Below are 20,352 nucleotides of genomic sequence, written 5' to 3'. Positions count from 1 at the left end.
AGGGCGGAAAGATTATTTCGATTCAATAAATAGTTGGATTAAAAAAAGAAATTTCGGTAATGATGGTACTAGTTGCATTATTGAATTGCCGGCATGATCGCATTTCCGGATGAGGCAGGGGCGATTGTGCGTGATTCCTAACTGAGTATGTACAGTAGCTGTTAGAAATCTTTGACAAAAAGAAGAAGAATTTGTTGGGTCTGTCATAGAGTTTTACTCCCATGGAGCTGATATCCAGCTTTGATCGTGTAGATAGTGCCGCTGCGAAGTAGACACAGGGGATTCAGGTGCGATAGCTAAGGGTATACAGAAAATATATCCTACACCACAAAAAAAGTCCTACACTAAAGGGAGAAAACCACTGTTCGGCATCCTGCATACATAATATGTATTCTATCACCCCGCAAAACCAACTTTGCAGTATATTCGCTGCCTTCGCTGTGGACAGAACCCTAAGCCCGCTGCGGCCCGCAAGCAAGCCAATAGTTGCTAGAGAGGAAGATGCCTGGCGTTTGTGAAATTTGTCTGCTGGCAGCAGCTAAAACTTCCTTTATCGGGCCCTACATGTTGGTAAAACGTCCTTCGAGCCGTCTTGTTTTTGCAGGACGCTTTTTCGGATGTAGGCGTTTTTTTCAGTATGAACTATAATTGTTTTCCCACAAAGGAAACCCCAGTCTTCGAAACTTCGGTGAATGGGATTTGCTAATTTCGGTGCTTCTTCGGGGTAAGTACTTTGTTTTAGAGAATAACCAAGACCCCCGGGTGTAGTGGCGCCTCCTAAAAGTAGGAATTGATTAATATAGAGCTAACTTTCTAATAAGACCAAACAAACAAAAATTCAAATAAGGTTTTCCATCACGCAACCGGATTGGGGGCAAATGGTGTTCATTGCTGAGCAGCAGTCGATGGGCGCGGCGAGGCGGGCGATCTCAGTGCGGCAAAATTGAGTGTGAATCCACAGGGGGCTTCCTCGCCCTACTGCTAACTCTATTCTAATCTATGTATGTCGGCGACGCAATTTGCACCCTTAGACGTCTACGAATCTTAATACTTCCTGAAATAGGAGTATCCTTCTCATCGGAAACTCCAACAAAAGACTAAAAAGTGTATCATCTCCGAGATCCAAAAATGTTGTTTTGGTCAATTTCCCGAGAAAAAAGAAAATATTGAGTTTTGGCGCGAATGCCAATTTAGTACATGCATTCCCGTTTCACTTCATTCTTATCGCCATCATTTGGTAGTCACCAATTACCGTGATTTGGAGCGCCACCATTGCTTCTAACCAGTCGTCGTAGCACCGGTTTGATAATTTTTGTCCATCAATAGCTTGTAAGCACCATAGATGGCGAATCCATCGGCGGTAGTACCCAGTGTAACCAAGGCAAACTTCTTGAGGCGATCCCAAGATGAAGGGCTCTTGTTCACAGTATCCGCAATCTTTTTCGATAATAAGCCCGTAGATTCGTCAGTGGTCTTCTTCCGAGCAAACCCGAGGATAAACCTCATGGCACGAGCCTCGTCTCTCCTGGCCTCCTTCACCATAGCCGTTATCTTGGCCACTTCGTCATCACTGGCTTTCGCTGTGGCCTTCGCTAGAGCAGCAAGATCTAGAGCTTTCTTGATAGCAGCTTCGTCACCGTTAGCAGTATTGAGCAGCTTCGCGGCTTTCTTCAGCATTTGGTCATCAACCTGTCCGGAGAGAAAATGAGTAGCGCTTTCCGCAATCTTTTTAGGGTTAAAACGGCGGCCATGGTTGTCCTTGCTGGAGGAGGCGGAAACGTTCTCGGCAATGGCCACACTGAAGCAACACGCAACTAAGGTGACCACGAACAGAGCAACGAAGCCGATGAATCGCATTGTCTAGTTCTCTGTCTGTGGATTGTCGAGTGAGTGGAATCGAAAATGCTGATTCAGCAGCCACCCCGTAGTTATGACGTCTTGCGCGCTGTGATGCAGATTGCGAAGTGGGTTCTATTGAGCAACCGTGTTTATCGTTATGAACTTCACCACTGATGGGCGTGGAGTATCGTGTGGTAGCGTCCTCCACTTGCTTATTCAATGGCGTTGTCGACGCGGCCGATTATTTGGTGCCACTGTTGACGTAGATTATGCGGCGCCGCAGTTGATGCGTGCAATACTCCACAGTATGTTTCGAAAGATGACGTGACGAAACATTTACTATAATAGCAATCCATAGTGTCGGGGATACATCAACTGATTAAAACAAGAAGAGAAACGATGCAAACTATAGACCGTACAAAGTTTCATGTATGCATACCAACCTGCTCATGAGGCAGTGTTCGTTGAGCATATACCATAGTATGCACAGATAATTCTCTCTGGAGTAATGGGGGACGAGAGACCCTTATTTATCGTTAAGTAGAATAATCGATATCGAAAGGTGTACCGATATTTCAGTACGCCTTAAGTTGATATGCTGGGAGCATATATACCGATGCGAACAGATTAACTGGATAAGATCGAATAAGATCCCGTAATGGATTCTGGTGTAAAGGGTTGATTGATATGCGGCTGCCTTCAATGTGGAGTGGAATGCTGAAACTCACAAATATTCAGTGCTGGAAGTAAAATGGTCTTCTTAACTACTACGTGTGTGCCACAATGAGCTGTTAATGCTGGGTGGTGGAGACGCTACAAGAGACGAACTAGCCAGCATGATAACTTCCCCCACGCAAAGAATTTAACGTCGTCAAAGCCTCCCCGACGAAAATGTATTTTGTCACGGATCTAATGACAAGGGCATTGTAGCGTTGGTGTTTTCAGTGTCACAAAGGAGGTTGCAGCATGGTTCACCACCAGATAGGACTCGATATTAATGTAGGTGTAATTCCGAGACGAGTATTCGGCAACTGTCGTTTGTCCTCAACGAGATGCCGGCAATTCAATAATGCAACTAGTACCATCATTACCGAAATTTCTTTTTTTAATCCAACTATTTATTGAATCGAAATAATCTTTCCGCCCTCTGTCCTGGATGACTCTGGATTGATTCCAATGAATCCAGAGTTTTTCACCCACACTGATGCGATGAGAATTCCGTCAAGGTCGCGCGTGTGATGTAGCGCTTGAAACTTTCGCCCCTAAAGCCGCTTGGTTAACGCGCAGCAAGTGGATCAGGAGGAGAATCTCCTGTGGATAGACAGCTACGCCGGGACGAGGGGTTTAACCGGGGTCGTGAGACTTTCTAAGGTCTGCCTTCTACTTGTAGTAAGAAGGGCACGGGAAATTCGGTCAGTAACCTCACCTTGTGTACCCCCTACAAATCGGTTGTTTTGATCAGAGGTAAGGTCACCCACTGAGAACCCTGGCGAATTCCGACCTTCAAGATACGCTGGCGGGTAGCTAAACACGTACCCGTCCTGGGACAGCTACCTCGATCCTGGGACGAGAAGTATATTATACCTTAACAATACATACACTAGTTTCTTTTCGAGAGAGACTCCATCGGCGAATGTCGTCAATAGTTTTCGGGGAGAGACACCACGGGCGAGACCCTAAGGAATATGGAGTGCCGAACCTGGCCGGCTTGACCGCGCTTCGAGGAGGAGCAGATGATGAAAACCGTAGTGAGACCCCGGCAAAAAGGAATACTTCGAGTAGCCTTCAAACGCACTTCCCAGAATCTGGGTCCTTGTTTTGGTATATTTAGTCAGGTTGAACTCGATCTGTTCTTTTGAAGAGAAAAGTAAGGCTGAACTAGGCTCTCCTCAGTGGCAACCGCCCCAGGGCTCTAGGGATCTTCAACTCGCTTGATTTCATTATGCTTGACTCTCTCGAGTGTTCCATCCCAGGGCCATCTGTCGCGCTGGCTTCGAACTGGCTTGTTGCCACTCATCATTCTTGGTCCGAGTTGGGGGGGGGGGCAGGTCGTCCGGATACTTATCCGACCTCCTGGAAAGACCAGGTCACTATGTCACAATCACCCCATGCTGTAATCCACACGCTGAACCGTCAGTCCGAACGTTGGGGGATGCACGATTCCGTCGCTGTGATGGGCCACATTGCATATATAGGTGATCAGCTATTAAATATTACATATGTAGCAGTAGCAGCACGCAAGTAGCGCGGGCTGCGTGCCATGTCCTGATTGACAGATAACCGGCCAATCAGGCATCGATCTCGGTTGAGTGGTTCACATGAGGGAGCAGGGCTACTGCCCTGGTCCCATAATAAAGAAGAGTTGATTTTTTGTTGATTTTCCCCTATTCCGACGACATAGAGTCAATTGGATTGAGTCCCCTCGACGCTTCCTAGCCACTGTGTATGCAAAGATAACGGATACTCTTGGCCCGTTATAGTCGCTGTCCCGGTAATTTGCGGGGGCGGATCCCATCTATCATATCGGCCGCATGGTGGACTTCGGGTCGCAAGTTCTTGATCTCTTTCACTCACGCTTCAAGCTCCGAATCGTTCGCCGGTTAGCGGTTCCGGTCCCAAAGGCTATTTTCGGGTCAATCACTCGCACGCACGGGAATCGATTCTTTGATACGCGACGCCCGGCCCCAGGAGCAGAAGGTGGTCACACTTCGGTACCCATTGTTTGATTCGTACCATACACATACAACTAGTTTATCCATGTCGTCCAGTGCACCTACTTCGGAGGAAGGCAACGTCCTCAGCCCACAAGGTACGCCTTCCGGTCGTGCGCGTCTTCCGCGCATCCTGCATGGTGTTCCCGATGGCTCACCGCCTAATGGCCTCGCCAGCCATGGCCAGGATGCTAAAGCGTTGGTAGATCTTGCGAACAACCTGGTAGCTCCAAGCCACTGTCGAGTTGACAGGACCAGTAACTCCGTGAGGTCTTACTCCATCGCACTCAAGATCTGACCTTCCACATATACGGCGGCTTCATTGACTTGGTGTCACGGAGCCACAACGCCCCCGCATTTCGCGGTCCCGTGACATCAAGTCGATGAAGCCGCCGTTTCGGGGGGCGTCGCCCATCCTAATTTGGTGGTGCTTGCCCGACCGGCCTTACCTCTCCAGCATACACGTATCTCTCTGCGTCAGTCCCAGAAGTGCAGAAGATTGGGATTGCCCAGAGGCGGCAAAGGCGGGACATCTACTGAGTGGTTCACCGAACCGGTTCTGCCTTCAATACTCTCAATGTTCTTCGGGCTGCTCAGGCGCAGGTGGATTAGCTAGAAGCCATACCCAATCGCGCTGACCAGGATCATTTTAGGAGCGAGATGGCGAATGTAGTCTTTAGCCGGGCTCTAGAGTGTGCTGATACCGCTCGTGTTCCAGATCACCGGGAATGGGAGCAGCCGTTAAACGACTTGAACGCAAATACGCTTGTAGCGTTCCGGGGTTTAGCGAAGCGCAAACGTCTTCTCCTGGCTCAGAAGCAGGCGAGCGACATATTGAGCTGTCAGCTGCATGACGTCGAAGCTCTGCTTCTCGGGTTCCAAGACAAGGTTAAGACTTCCCAGGATGAGGTCGTACACTTGCAGACGAAGCTTGATGAAATCCTGTCGGAGGTGACTCGAGTTGCGGAAGAACGCGGTCAGTTGCGACAGGAAGTGCCAACTCGCCCCGCAGCACCAGCAGATAAATCCATCCCAATGGTTCATCATGATGACGAAATCTGATCTCTGAAGGGTGAACTGGGTTCTGTTCGCCAGCTGCTGGGTGTATTCCAGGAGGAGATCAAGCAATCCCGTGAACGTCTAGACGCAGCCGGGTCGTACGCCATTTTTAACGACCTGGAACAACCGGTATCTTGGGCTATATTGCTCCATTTCCAGCGGACTTGGCAGCATTGCCCAGGAGTCCAGCATGCGCATCTGGTATCTCTCGCGGTTGTTCCTTCACCGAGACTGGGACTTCCGGTCACTAGGGCCCGGGACAAGGATGCCCCTGAGGTTGCTTTGAGATCTCAAACCCCCAAACCCGTCGCGTCGTCCTCACCTACGACGCCATCCTTCACGAAAGGTCTGCTTTCTCAGTCCGTTCCCAGTTCACCCCGGACTCCTCAGTCTCCTTCCATTCCTACGACCAAAACACTAACTGTTTCCGGTGGAGAGGCCCGGGCGGTGGGTACAATGGAGGACTCTACACAACAGTTCTCGGACATGGGTGGCCAGTCGAAGATATTCACGAAGGAGGCGCAGAAAGAGCGGGGATGGAGGCAGACATTACCAGGATGTCTGCCGACGGCGTTCACCAGACATGCCCCAGCTACGATGACCCCCAGACCAATCTTCGCAACAGCTTCTACCCAGTGATCGTCTCAGAAACTCGGTCTTTTTGTTCCGACGACGAGCTGGCGAAATTGCTCCCGGGAAAAGCAACCCTGGGAGATGTGCGCCTGGACGTGTTGGAATATTTACGAATAGACCCCGACTGCTGCAGCCATCGTGAGGCCGAAAATGTCATCCTGAACCGACTTCCAAAAGAAATACTAGTACACGTCAACCTTCGTGAGCAAGTCCAGGTTGAGGTCCTTCATCGAATACTATGCCTCCAGATATAGGATGCGGTGTGGTGGCTTTGATACGTCCGGAAGAGTATTTCGACCAAACTGTTGCGAAAGCTGAGGCTTATGGTTGAAAGATTGGGGACGAGAAACCTTGGCCTCCTTTAGCTACAGAACCCCCAAGCCGTCCCGATCCCTCGGATTACGACAAGGATGCCTCTGATGGAGACGCGTATCTGTGGATACAGGGTCCGGTAACGCCGACTTGTCTGCGCAAACGCTCTCGGGGCCTTGCTGCTTCCGGGTGTTTCACAACTCCACAGGCGGGTGCTAGCAGAAAAGGACTTGAAAAGTCGCTTCCATGCCGGAGTATCTGTTCGATATCTCCACTGTAGATGACGATCTTCCACGGCGCTGGGACAGCAACCACTAACAAACACCATGGGACCCGCGGATGAGCACATCATGTCTACAAAAACCTTGGATCGTATATCGAGTCCGGGTGTGCCGTGACAGCGGTGTTTCTGAACGTCAATCGAGAGGTTTCCCAGACCTCAAAGTTGTTGCACATGAAGCCAAGACAGCCCAGGCCGGATTAGTTCCACGGGGCTATATTTGAGAACGACTCAACTCAGGAGCCGACATGGATTGGGATGTTATGTTCCGTAACAGGATCGTAGTTTTCTGGTTCTTGCGTGGGAGTCATGAACCACATCGTAACGGAGAAGTTGCTCATCGATGAGGGTGTGGTGGAGTGGTTGTCACAAAATCGCGTTGCGATTCACTCTGACACAGTGCCCTGGATTGTCGACTGACGGAGGGGGTACTCCGAGATACAGAGGACGGTGGGGTGCCGTATGTCGTCGATCTTGATCGACTTGGTGTGTGTGTATTCCTTTGCGTGGGGGGGGGGGGGGGGTCGTGTTCCTATCCTTGCGAGGCTTGACCACTTCTTATAGCGGGGACGTTGAGGGTGAGAGCGGAGACGATCTACCAACCAAGCTGCAAACTCCGGCGACTGACACGTGTATCTGGTTAAGGTGACTTGATTACTGTATGGGCCAATATACTTCATGCTACAGATTCTAATCTTGAACCGAAGACACTTGTTCCTGATAAGGCAAATTCCACTAGGAAAAGGGAGCATTCTGCTTCCTTTTATTGGGAAATGGTTAAAGATTGACTGCGGGTCATGGGTTTGATTGTGGACATGCACTTACCCAGCAGCTTGGAGGGATGAAATGTGATCTGCGATAAAGAGATTACCGAGTGGAGGACAACGGTGCATCTTGCAGCATTTGCTGACTATTTTGAAGCACAGTGGTTAAAGATCGATACAGACAACGACTGTCGTATCGAGCACATCATAGATACGCATCAACAAATAATCCGTGTGAGAATCTAAACGGGGCACTGAAGCAGTTCCTCTTACGACGGCGCTATCTCATGCGAAAACTTAACGTGAAGGTGTGTGACTTTGTCGAGACGGCATCGCCGTCAATCCCGGTTGGAGATAGCTACATTCCCAAACCAACAAGTGATCTTGTGCAAGCAGCTACAGCAATGAATGATGCATCTCGAGTGCAATTCACAACTACGAATGATTTAAATTGCTTTCGCGTGTTGGAGGATCAGATACCAACCCTTTCGATCTTGCAGAAGGAATTTGTCCTGTAGTTGATGATGAATCGATATCTGGAGATGTGGATACTGTACCAAATCGATAGACGTCTTCCAGTGCAAATAATTTGTTTCTAACGCTAACGCGCCAAATGTATCCTGACTGCAATTATGAATGTGAAGAGGAAGATGGAGATGATACGCTAGCTCAAAACGTTGAAGAGGCCCATAGTGAAGATAAAGAAGAAGTCGTGCAGAAGCAGAAAGTTTGTATGAAATTGCAACCAAGTAGTCTCTGCGTCGCTCTCACCAAATTGATATGCGCCGAGATGGTTGGTTAGTAAACTTGCTACACCACATCTGTGAGTGCGGATACTACAACAAATTCATGGTGTGTGCTCACTTGGTTACTGGGGGCCAGCTAAAATTCAGTCCTTTTACGATTTGACAATATCCACTCGATAAATCGAAGACCCTTACAAAGCGAGGGCCCAAACAAAATGTAAGTGCTCCAAGCAAAGCAAACACAAAACAACACAAACAAAAACCACATATCGAAATCTTCAAAAGCTGGTAGCAAGAGAAACAAAACAGCCACGACCGAAATACAAGCATCTCTGCCCCCGTCTAAAACGCCTGAAAACACCACAACAAACGGATTCACCATAATAGGAAGACCTCCCAGTGCAGCTCCAGCATTATCCATTCAGTTTGTAATAGTAGGGTGAAGAAAGAAATGGTTTGAGATCCCCAATCTACGATCTACTGAATTGGGATTCCGTTGATTTTCCCGAAAATCTGAGTTTTTAATGTAGTACGGCACCGTTGGGATTGCTGCGAATTTCCTTCTCGCGACACATATCGTGCAGCCTAACCACACTGCATCTGAATACGTCAAATACTTTCTGAATTCTTGTCTCCGCAAACTCAGCTGACGGTGCATCAGAATTCGACACGATGTCAGGCTCAATGCGAATAACTCCTCGTGCAGATGCCATGACATCAGTCACCCTCGACAATACGGTAGCATAAGCTTCCTTAGCAGATATGGCGTCACCGTTGGATCGAGCTAGAAGGATGAAATGCTTTACGCTCTGGACGGTTGACTCGACAGCACCGCACAAGCTACCTCGGTTGTACTCAGTCTGGAGCTGTAGAAGATGTTCCTTGTAAGTGGAAGGAGCATCGGACATTGTATACAAATGTTTTTGCAAAACCCTATCCTCTTCTTCGGACACTCTCTTGCTGACGAAGACCTTCATCGGATCCATGTCCTTGAGAGGATTTATTCTGACTATTTCGATGTCTCTCATCCAAAATGCCGTGGCTTCCAGCAGGAAAGGTTCGATCAGGATGATCTTGCATCGGTTGCTCGCGCTCGGCTAGAGGAAGTTGGTGCCACATTTTCCTTAACCCCTATGTTACCAAGGTCGTAACTTACGACTTTGCAAAATCACTAAGTCGTAAGTTACGGCTTTAACGACACCAACAATAGGAAATGGCTCGATAAAAGCGTTCCATTACTTTAATCAAGTATAATTTCTGAGCGATAAGATATCAAAGTTGCATGTGCACAAAACGGACGATGGATAGGGCTACGCGGGAAAAACGGATCCGTATCCAGTGATGAACGGTTCCACGGTGCCAGACCAGTTCATTTGGAAATTGGCAACGAGTACGGTGACAATAGATGCTGCGGTGGCGCGTTCGGTAGATTTCAGGCATCTTTGGCGGCAGCTCCGCGCGGTTAGGTGGACGTCAAAGAGACCGACGCGGCTTGATACGGAGTGGATATACTACGCTCCGAACCGTGACTCGCATGAGTTGGTTGAAGGGACAAACATGTTCACTGGTGAGGTTTTCGTTGAGAGGGTTCTCTATCTAAGTACTAACTGTGACCATGCTCAAAGGCGAGGACGCGGTTGTTAGGTATGCGATTTCATCTGGGCTGATCAATCTGGATGAAAGCAGTGACGAGAATGGAGAGGAGCCAGATGAAAACGTCCGCCCTTCTCAAATTGACTGCTCTTTGATGTTGTCCACGCCTACGCTGGATGCCCTGTTTGATGGCATCAGTGATGCAGACAAGGAGATCGCCGGAGCTGATACAGAAGTGACTGCACCGACCGTGGACACCGCGCAACAGCCATCGGGTCAGATCGAGCTATCAGACGAAGATGTTGTCGTTGGCGCGTTCCAGCGAATGCTGGCGGAAGCTGAATCCGAAGGACACGTCCATCTTTCGAACAACGAGAGCAAGCACGATGATTCAGAACACGTGGAAAAGTCTCCACCCGGTCCACGTTAGAGCGGACGATGTGGATGTGCTACAAGAAGGTGAACATTCCGATGACTTCGAGTGTATGAACTCCAGCAACAGCGATGATAGTGATGATGACTGTGAGGAAGATGATGTGTTAGAGCGCAGGGAACATGTGGAAGGCGACGATGAACTCCCGGATGATGTGCTGAAACTAGTGGACCAAACATTCGTAGCCTCGCTCTGTGGAAGTCTGTCTATTGCCAATATCGACAAGGATGCCTTGCGCCTGACGAAGTGGGGTGAACCGTCCTCTCTGTTCAACATAAGTAGGCCGAGCTACCAGGGGCTTTCAAGTTACGGAGCGATTCCTACGCACGAGCTACGGGAAATGGCAACTACACCACTAGGGTTACTGTTCTACTTCATGCCAAAGCAGTTGTGGGTCACCATCGCGACTGAAACCAACCGCTATCGAGCCCAGAACATTGATTCCGAAGCCAAGAAAATTTGTGCAAGTCAGAGGCGTAGCAACCGTGTCGCGTTACCAGAACACTTTTGCAGATACGAAGGCGTCTGAGCGCTGTAAAGGCGTACGACACCTGCGAAATCTTGCATGTTATCGGGCTTCTTGTTGCGCACATGTTGTGGCTCCAGAAGCAACGGTTTCTCGAAACACTGGGCGATGGTGTGTGATGGAGCTTTACCTGCTGGTACTTTGGCAAGTATATGCAACGCAATCGATGTACAGCTATCCTACGTTGTCTACACTTCACAAACAACAATGCACCCCGCACTCGAGACAAAATGTGGAAACTGCGGCCGGTCGTAGACATTCTGCAGCAGCGCTTCCAGCCTGGCTGGACATTGCCAGCAGTGTTTTCGTTCGATGAAGGCGTGTTACCAGCAACATGTCGGCGGAACACTACGCGGATTTTATGTCAGATAAACCTCGTCGGTACGGTACCAAACGTTTTATGGTTTGCGACTTAGAGACAGCTTACGGCCACAGGTGTGTTTGTATCTTTTTACAAAGTCATAACTAATGACTTGTCTAGCAATTCTGAAACACTAACGTCGTAACCTACCGTGTTAGGTTTGAAGTCTATGTTGGAGCGCGAGAATCAACAGAAGGAGACTCCACCAGTATCGACAACAAGACTGGTGTAGCTGCCGCCATTCGCAACCTGAAATCGCTACTTGGAGAGTGCTCCAGTGGATTTCGAATGGTCGTTGTCTACTGGCATTTTTCGTCCGTAGCACTGGCATTACAGCTCTTAAGTATGTCTATTTACGTCCTCGGAACAATCATGACGAACCAAGTCGTTGAAAGCCGCCGGACGCGGCCTCGTGGAGTTGAGATAGGAACATTTACGTTTTCTCGCTGCGAAGCAGTGCCTACAATGGTCACTAGTGGGACCGAAAGCCAGTACACTATTTGGCCACGGGTGCATCGATGGAGGAGAACACGATTCAGCGCAACGTGAAGCGAATCGGGGCGATTACTGTGAAGTGCCCCAAGCTAGTGACCGATTACCAGCGCTGGATTGGCGGAGTTGATATTCATGATTAACTCCGCCTGCAGTCATTCTCAATTGAAATTGCTTTTCGGTTTCGAAAGCACTAGAAGTCCTTAGTTTAGGCTTTCTAGATCTGGCGACTGTAAATTCTTTTATCACATACAAGGAGGTGTGCCGAATAATGAGAACTGCACCAATGTCTCGTGCTGCGTGGACGACTGTACTCCACAACCAGCTCCTGCAATTAAAACTCGAAGATTTCGAATTGGATCCTATTGCTACTCGACAGCCATCGGCTCCCTCACGGCGAAAACGTCGTCGCCCACCACAGCACATCTACAAACAGTACGATGACTGGGTCACTGTGTCTGGCGTTCAAAAGTGGAGAGAGCGTGCGTGTAAAGTATGCGCACTTCTTCGCGGTGAGAGGTAAAATCTTTCCAAACGACGTTCTACTGCGAAGACTGCTCCAGCGGTGACGCCAAAAATTTTCTCTGCCCGAAAGCCCTACGTGAGTACAACGGTATCACCAAAACATGCTTCCAGAATTTGCTTGAGGATTTTGAGTGCGGAAAGTCTATTCCTGAGTCGCTAGGAAAACGAGTAGTGTTTCGACGTCCGACCAAGTTCGGAAGGCGCAATAAAACGCGTCGTGAGTTGCTGCGGGAAGAGGGGGACGATACTGATGACGAGGGCGAAACTGCGTAGGTAGCTAACGTTTCATAGCGCCATAAAACGGGGGTTCGCTTGTAGTACCTTGAGTGCTGTTGTTTAATGTAATTGACTTTGTACGTGGGATGTACATTTCTTGAATCAGGCTTATGTGGATGGCGTAAGGTTAGACTTCTCTATGCGTTAGCGGTTAGGAGAAGTCGTAAGTATACGATATGTGAAGACTAAACACTTCAAAACTTTATTCACCATCGACGATGAATCCTGCGGCAAAAGGGACACCCTTTTACTATAATGCTGTTATTATAACGTCGTAACTTACGACGTAAGGTTTGCACGTTCAGAGGCTCCATTTGCGGTAACAGAGGGGTTAAGCGTCTTCCACCATGGCCTCTCAGCCACTTTGATCCTTCTGGAGACGTTCTGATCCGGGCATCTCTTTCCGCTTCGTCACATACTTCCGTGCATAATTATTTCCATTGCGCTCAGGAAGAATCCACACGACATTGTGAACGAGCATTGCGTTTTGTACGTGCTGGTGAGAGTGATTTCCGGATGAAAAGCGGCTCGACTGCCAATGAAAGATGTGTGTTGAAGTTAATTGTTCAAGGTCAGCCAGCCATAATTCATGTCATTCTTCATGTCTGAGGAAATATAATAATGTCTGAAGAGTTGCAAGTTTGAGTTGTCTCATAGTCTTAGCCAGCAAGATTCACCCGAAAAGTAGCTCCAGCAAAACAATACAACGCTTCCAATGTGATGAATTAATCATGGCCAATAGAAACTATAGATAAACAGCCGATAATTTATCCTTTCCAAAGAATTTGTAAGTCTTAAATCTATCTCGAAGTCTTATCCAACGAAAATGTTTAGTCAAATCCACCCGAAAAATAATCAACCTCGCGCCAAAATTACCGATAAAGCGTCCGTTGCGATGAGCACACTATCATAGAAGCCAAGCAAGTACAAAGGAGAGAAAAAATACCCCATAAATATCAAAGTCATCATGTAACACATTAGAGAGTTATGAAGTCTGTGCGAAGTCTTACTGCCGCAATAAGGTCCATGAAAAAGTAAATTACCCAACCAAAACAAACACTGCCAGATACTCCATGAAGTGGTCATCATAGAGCGTTTAGCTCGACACGACGAACAAACGCAACTCCATAAATCGAAGGAAGGTCACAGTATTCCATTACCACACCAACAAAATCATCGTCATGAATAAACTTACTTCCATTGACAACTTGGATAACTCAGCAATTCGTAACTCGACGCGAGCTATAGCTTGCACATATATAAACTCCATCGTCAAGCTTTATTCACTCAATTTCTACATAGCATCTTTCCGCTAATACCACCCAACAAATTTTTATCCAGAGATAGTGTGATAATTTGCCTGGTGCTAATTGCATATGCAAACTTAGTGTAGCACCGCAGTTCTCCATAGGTAACACCAGTGGGCGAAAATGGTTTGCTGTTTAATTTGCAATTCGCCATAAAGTGACAGGCTTTTCCCTCGGTGTGCAATCCAGCAACCCCCGTCATTTCTGCTACAATTCCAATCGCGTAGAAGTACACATTCTGGTGAAGCTCCAATGTGATGATCATGTCCGTTTTTCTTGCAAAATAGATAAAACTAGCAGTATTCAATGCTTTTCAAGCGTCCCCACGTTGAAGATGTGTTGGGACTACAGGGTTATAGGCTTGGTTTGGGTGACTTCAGAGTTTTGCACTCAAAGAAAATGTACGTTTTATGATTGTATGTTTCTGATCTACCGCGTGTATGGCATGGACCAATTCTTGTATAGTCAGGACCTTTCCTCCAACGAAGTTGCTTAACTAAACGTTAATTAATGGATGAACGGTTGAGTTCAGTGGCGCAGTCGCATTTTCGATTTTCCCTGCATTGGACGCAATGCGACACCAAACGCGTGCCCCCCACCTCTCACACACACACGGTGATTTCGACGAATATATTAACATTGAGTATCTCTTCATTTCTAGAATTGCTGCAAGCGGTCGTCCACGACTCGGCAACACCGAAACGGTGAAACTATGAACTCCAATATACGAAACATGGCCAAACTGAGCCAGTATCAGAGTTGGTCATGATTCCTGATCTCCCCCATCACTGTCTATACTATTTTTGCACATACGCCGGAAACCCACGGCTGCGAAATGACCACGGCAGCACGGCAGATTTATTGGTAGCCAAGCAAAGGTGTGTATTTATTCAGATTTTTTTTGGGAGTGTATAGACATCTCACGCGGTGAATGTTGCTTTATATCCCACCCTGCTGCAGAAGCGCAAAGGGGAGCGATACTTTCTCGTTGTATCCCATCAGACTGCCACGCAGAATCAGAGATTCGGGAAGGCGGAATACCACCAGATACTAAGCCACCGAATGCAACCTACAACCGAGGCTCTGAATGAAGTCAAAAAGCTCAGAAAGGCTGTAGTGTATCGCAAGAAGATTCTGATATACATATGCGACAGCACCGACTCGGAGCCATGCATGGTTGACGTCCACAACCTGCTTGCTAAGCTGAAGAGTGAAATGGACCCTGGAACATCTCTGATAGGGTTTCGTAAGCGCTAAACCGGTTTTGTGAGAACGAACACTTTGAAGTCTGTCACGTTGATATGGATCAATAAAATAACAAGGGCGGATACCTTTCGATTTGAATATTTACAGTGATTCTATGAACTTACAGTCTTTTTTTGTAGATATTTGCTTGCAGCATCGTTTTCCAGACTTCTCATATGCGATCGCTCTTTTCAAGTTTCACTGACACGATTTTAGTTGACGCTACACACGACACAAATTTAGAGCGGTAAAAACTGTTCTCGGCTATGGTTCGCAACAAGGTTGGGCCTGGTCAGGACGTTCAGATACCGAAAAACTCGGTGACAAACGATCCCGTATTGGATATATTTGGTGAAGACTTTGCTTGCTAGTTCTCTTAAGGGCATTCATAAAATAACACCGTACAACTCAAACCAATAACCATTAAAAGGTGGTTTCAAAGTACAGGGGCCTTAAGCTACGTACGACTACGTCTCTCCTGATGTATCAAGTGTCCACTGCGGTGTAACACATAAAATAACACCTCTCCTAGCAAAGTAACGTTGGTTCGTCAGCAGAGCCCAAGGTATTCAGAACGTTCTTTGTGTGTCATCTGATCTCTACCCAGTCTCATTTTGCGATATTTATCTGCACTGGCCTCGATTCGGTGAACATTTATCACTACTGACTTCGAATTCACTCTCACAGCTGATTGGACAAGCTTCTATGCAGAGCACCTTCAACAGAAAACATCCCTTTGAGCATACGTATCCCAACGCATGGCACGTAGCTCGACTTGTCTCTCATATCTCCAGGATCCAACTGAGTGACTAAATCTCTAGTGCATCTTGCTGCACATTGCTGCGTGTTGCAGGAGCTGCAACACGCAGTAATGTTAACAAAAGGTCACAAGCTACGGGAAAAGTGGTCAGCGTTGTCGCATGAAGAGCGTAAACTCTGATGGAACAAACGCCAGACCCAACCTGCCCAGAAAGCATAGATAAAATAAAGATGAGCGATATGGAAAACAAACGAGTGGAAAGAGGCAATGTGGAGATGGTTGAGATCGTAAATCAGCACTAAATAGAGACATTGTTAAAACTGATCCAGGTTTTGTGGAGTTACGACAATTCTAAAGGGAACATAACAAAGGGATCTGATATGATTGCCTCACCCGACTAGCCCACGCACGTCAAATCGGGGGAGACAATCATATCAGATCGCTTTGATATGTATTATTTTCCATCCAAAATTTCGATGATATCAAAACTTAGTACTTTAATTGGTTGACCCTATTCATGAACGTAGAGCAGTGCAATTTGGTAACTAGAACTTTCGACAAAAGTCTGTCGGGATCGACCAAACATTTGTCCAATTTACACGCAGAAGCGGAGGAACATAGCATTGTTCAAGATACAACTTGTTATCGAGGGGACGTTCGTACGATGTATAACCACACGAGGCGTCAGGCATTACAGAGCAGTCAACGCAAAGCCGTAATCGACAACATAACGATTTATATCCCAAGAGCCAGCATATATGAAAACTGGGACTGGGTAGCATCGATTCTCGACTTAAGTGACAGCACTGGTTTATTTCAAATGGTAGTGTCACTTACACTGTGATAGATTACTACTACGTCAGTACCACAACCCCATGAATCTAGTACTAGTTCTTAATATGGTAGATTACCACTATGGCATTGTAGTAGAGCTACTCAGTAGGCTACCACTACATCAGTAACATAGAGCTACTTATCGGCCAGGCAGAATCTGGTAAATTGCCACTATGTCATTAAAGTAGAGCTGCTTAGAAATACGGTAGACTACCACGACACAATTGAGGAAGTGTGTTACACAACAATTCAGTGTAGTCCCGCACGACCTTAACGATGTAGATATCTAGCACAGTGGTAGAGTAGAGCACAGATGGACTACCAGGGTTTAAAAAGATATTGCCATATGACGAGATGGTGAAACCTCTTAAATGATTTTGAAGTGCTTGAGAGATAAGATAGAATTACGTAGTTTTGAATAGTATTTAAGGTCGGACATTGCTTATTTACCACGTGACAAATTGGTAGGCTATAGCTTAAATAGAGCTTATATTGAAATTGTTGTATTTAACTAGAACCGAAAACTGAACTAACGTTGCAGGTAGTGTTGAAAAATGGTAAATTACCACATTAATACCACATAGAATCAAGCTATGTATGATTAGTAAACATTTTCACAATGTGGTAGAATGATATGTCGGAAGAGACATTGTGATTGGTTGAAATTTCAGTTCAAGATCAGTAGTGATAAATACCAACCAACGCACCACACTCCTCACAACGCTGCAAGTCAGTGCTGATAAATAACCTTCTTTTTGTGGCAGTTTGTACGAATGAACAATTGGATTTGTACTATTCTTTCTCAAATTGTGAAATCTTTTATAAAACGAGCACAAACTCAAAACCGTTTCGGCTCTATTTTTGGTATGAATAGCCACTGCTATTAAAATGATGTGTGTAAGTGTAAGCAAGTACGTAAGAGAGACTTAGGGATACACTACATGTTTGTGCTTGCATTCTTTTTAGCACGGTTTGGCTGAAAATGACACTTTTCTAAGTGTCAAACCGATTCTTATTCGTTTTCAAAGTACTAACCAGTGTTTCTCGAAAACCAAGTCATCTAACAATTATTCCAACTAAAACAGACGAGATTATTGTTTGCACGACACCCCAATCACGACCAATAAATGTTCATTCTCGAGCTATTTGGCTAGGTGCTCATACTGCATACCGGATCCGTTGGGGTACTCAGCGGGATATACCCGACGTTACCCTTCAACGATCGGTAGCACACATACATAAGGTAAATGTTAGTTTCGGATTCACTCGGTAGAGGGTTGAGCTGTCTCGCAGAAGGCCGCCCGTGACAATAATACCTACGCGTTAGCCCTAGCAACACATAGCGTTGCCTTACGTCGGCCGTCTACTTAGTCAATAGAGACCTGAGTTTGGCCTTACTTCAAAACATCATACGCAAGACTTTCTTGTCCAACTCCATTCGCTACTCACGACTCGGCCAAACCACTGGACCCGCTCTACCGCCAACCGTGACTAGTGCCACGGAGTGCAGCAGCCTTTGACGACTTCGTGAACGAAGCTGCGCCAAGCCTTGCATCTATAGATATAACTCGTTCTGGATCGCAAAATTTGTAAGATTAAATTTTGTAATGAGGTAGGACCGTCGTTATCGTCACGATCCACCCAACAATGAAGGCCCAGTCACCCCCCAATTGTATGTATCTAACCGAAATTTCTCTTACATGGACCCTACTGAGCCCGCGCAATCTGGATATGAAAAGTATCAGTCTAGGTAAGCTTACAATAACCTCGGCAAAGTGGAGGGGCTATTTTCACGATTGGATCTGCGTTAACAGCCAAACAATGATCACTACATCTCTAGAAACAGAAATGATTCATGAGTAATGGTGGGTGTCACGAGCGTTGCTTCATAGTACCATCTAGCTTTATAGTAGTAGAGTGCCAGCATCTATTCGACCAAATGGACACTGCAGTTGTCTATAGGGGAGAAGGTCCAACGGTGTATGAATTCGATTGGAATGGGCTCAACGTGTAGCACTTGAAACCCCATACATAAATATCGGACCCGACGACTTTATCGGGCCCGTGTAATTTGTCCTATTGGATAAATATACAGTTATTAGGTGTGATAGGCTTAAATTCAACGCTGGTAGTTAATTGGCAATTTAGTATGGTCCTATAATCTATTCATCCATGCCACCCTCATCGGTATCTGTGCAAACAGATACCGTCTTAAAAAATGTATTTCGTCATGTGCAAGCTTTAGAAGTTTTCTTTAATTTAGAGTTTTAAATACAAGTTGTTTGTCCTTCTAATAGATGACATTTTCAGTTATCATCAACTGCACAACTACCTATGGTAAACGCAAAAGCATAGGCCACCAAGTAAAGCTCTCATTTTTTTTATAGCATCTACTGGTAGGCCGACGACTGATAGTGACATCATTCATTCTGTCGCACTATAATTTCTGCAGCGCATCCGATCCAAACTTGTTGCAGTTACTTTAGACGTAGTGAACAACTAAAAGCAGAACAGATTAAAAAAAACTACACATCATGAAATTTAGACCCAGTGATAAATCGTTCAGATTACGCTCGATGGTCTCTCGCGTCCAATCACATAATATGTTGAGACAACGGCAACCAAGAAATTACAAATCAACCAAAGCACGAATCGCGATTGAGGTACTGCATTCAACAGGGGGCGGTCTGAGCTTTCCATTGAGCCCTCCTACAGCAGAATTGTTTTGCAAGAAGTCGAGAACGAGCTCAATGAAAAATTATCCCCCTTGTTACCCCCCTGCCAATTATATATATCACTGACTAAGGGTAAAATTAGACAAGGAAGCTGCATGTCCTTCTCCGATTTGTTCTTCCTGAGAACCACTGTTATCTACAGCGCATCAAAGTTGGCTATTAACACCATGAGTCATGCGACGACCCGACGCCCTTACCAAGTTCGTTCGCTAGATGGAGGTTACTTGTTTAGAAGGAGGCCAGCGCACAGTCTCTCGCCGCCGACTTTTCCTTAAACGATCAAGCCCGCCTGAATCTGAACAGGGCAAGTTGAATAGAGTGTTCCCGCACTCACAACGGCATCAGAGCCTATCCTACTGCTGAATCCTCGCGCATATTTACGGACGACAGTATACCCCGATACTACGTTCAGAGCAACTACCACTTCTTGTGTACGCTCTGTCGGCTTGGACACCACAGCAATTCTCACCGTCGCCACTGTTGATACACGATATTGTGCAACCCACCGATAGTTCTGCGGAATCCACACAATATTTCGAGCAATATAGCGGATTCCGATGTGTACGCGCGACCGATCTGGTTTTGTTTGTAGATGACGAGCCAGTTATGAGTGGTGCGCCCCATATGCCTTCGTTATTGCATTCCAATTTAAGAACATCTACCGGTGAGCACCATGTACCAACAGTGCCTTCCTGCGATTCCTCTATAAGTCATTTTTTATTTATTAGTAGGGCAAAAATAATACTCTTATTTCCTCGAATAAACATGAGCTAAGACTTTGATTATGAATAGAAAATCCAGAGCTCCCAAAGCACGACATTGCGTATGTCTGTCTGTCTGTCTGTCTGTCTGTCTGTCTGTCTGTCTGTCTGTCTGTCTGTCTGTCTGTCTGTCTGTCTGTCTGTCTGTCTGTCTGTCTGT

The 20,352-nt window shown here is 46.6% G+C and overlaps 9 protein-coding genes across 9 annotated transcripts; 7 read left to right on the top strand and 2 right to left on the bottom strand.

Annotated features, from left to right (window-relative positions):
* Positions 1–1,278: 1,278 nt before the first annotated feature.
* On the bottom strand, positions 1,279–1,857 carry PPTG_03291 (hypothetical protein; the record flags this gene model as incomplete). The annotated part of the gene is made up of 1 exon (XM_008895967.1): positions 1,279–1,857. One exon carries the CDS (start codon positions 1,855–1,857, stop codon positions 1,279–1,281), a length of 579 nt encoding a protein of 192 aa, XP_008894215.1.
* Positions 1,858–5,210: 3,353 nt separating this feature from the next.
* PPTG_03290 (hypothetical protein) lies at positions 5,211–6,248 on the top strand (the record flags this gene model as incomplete). Its single annotated transcript, XM_008895966.1, has 2 exons — positions 5,211–5,588; positions 5,646–6,248. The coding sequence occupies 2 exons, from the start codon at positions 5,211–5,213 to the stop codon at positions 6,246–6,248; spliced, it is 981 nt and encodes a 326-aa protein (XP_008894214.1).
* Positions 6,249–8,865: 2,617 nt separating this feature from the next.
* On the bottom strand, positions 8,866–9,330 carry PPTG_03289 (hypothetical protein; the record flags this gene model as incomplete). Its single annotated transcript, XM_008895965.1, has 1 exon — positions 8,866–9,330. The coding sequence occupies one exon, from the start codon at positions 9,328–9,330 to the stop codon at positions 8,866–8,868; it is 465 nt and encodes a 154-aa protein (XP_008894213.1).
* Positions 9,331–9,959: 629 nt separating this feature from the next.
* On the top strand, positions 9,960–10,367 carry PPTG_03288 (hypothetical protein; the record flags this gene model as incomplete). The annotated part of the gene is made up of 1 exon (XM_008895964.1): positions 9,960–10,367. The coding sequence occupies one exon, from the start codon at positions 9,960–9,962 to the stop codon at positions 10,365–10,367; it is 408 nt and encodes a 135-aa protein (XP_008894212.1).
* A 55-nt stretch (positions 10,368–10,422) lies between these two features.
* On the top strand, positions 10,423–10,899 carry PPTG_03287 (hypothetical protein; the record flags this gene model as incomplete). Its single annotated transcript, XM_008895963.1, has 1 exon — positions 10,423–10,899. The coding sequence occupies one exon, from the start codon at positions 10,423–10,425 to the stop codon at positions 10,897–10,899; it is 477 nt and encodes a 158-aa protein (XP_008894211.1).
* A 227-nt stretch (positions 10,900–11,126) lies between these two features.
* PPTG_21264 (hypothetical protein) lies at positions 11,127–11,489 on the top strand (the record flags this gene model as incomplete). The annotated part of the gene is made up of 2 exons (XM_008896517.1): positions 11,127–11,277; positions 11,416–11,489. 2 exons carry the CDS (start codon positions 11,127–11,129, stop codon positions 11,487–11,489), a joined length of 225 nt encoding a protein of 74 aa, XP_008894765.1.
* A 286-nt stretch (positions 11,490–11,775) lies between these two features.
* On the top strand, positions 11,776–11,892 carry PPTG_21263 (hypothetical protein; the record flags this gene model as incomplete). The annotated part of the gene is made up of 1 exon (XM_008896516.1): positions 11,776–11,892. The coding sequence occupies one exon, from the start codon at positions 11,776–11,778 to the stop codon at positions 11,890–11,892; it is 117 nt and encodes a 38-aa protein (XP_008894764.1).
* A 143-nt stretch (positions 11,893–12,035) lies between these two features.
* On the top strand, positions 12,036–12,547 carry PPTG_03286 (hypothetical protein; the record flags this gene model as incomplete). The annotated part of the gene is made up of 2 exons (XM_008895962.1): positions 12,036–12,231; positions 12,303–12,547. 2 exons carry the CDS (start codon positions 12,036–12,038, stop codon positions 12,545–12,547), a joined length of 441 nt encoding a protein of 146 aa, XP_008894210.1.
* A 2,372-nt stretch (positions 12,548–14,919) lies between these two features.
* Positions 14,920–15,974, top strand: PPTG_21262 (hypothetical protein; the record flags this gene model as incomplete). The annotated part of the gene is made up of 3 exons (XM_008896515.1): positions 14,920–15,103; positions 15,319–15,349; positions 15,956–15,974. The coding sequence occupies 3 exons, from the start codon at positions 14,920–14,922 to the stop codon at positions 15,972–15,974; spliced, it is 234 nt and encodes a 77-aa protein (XP_008894763.1).
* Positions 15,975–20,352: the final 4,378 nt, after the last annotated feature.

This window comes from Phytophthora parasitica (genome assembly GCF_000247585.1).
Source record: "Phytophthora parasitica INRA-310 unplaced genomic scaffold supercont2.4, whole genome shotgun sequence".
Lineage (NCBI taxonomy): Eukaryota > Oomycota > Peronosporomycetes > Peronosporales > Peronosporaceae > Phytophthora > Phytophthora nicotianae.
The sequence above is the reverse complement of the archived record's forward strand: the minus strand, read 5'-3'. Positions and strand labels throughout refer to the sequence as shown.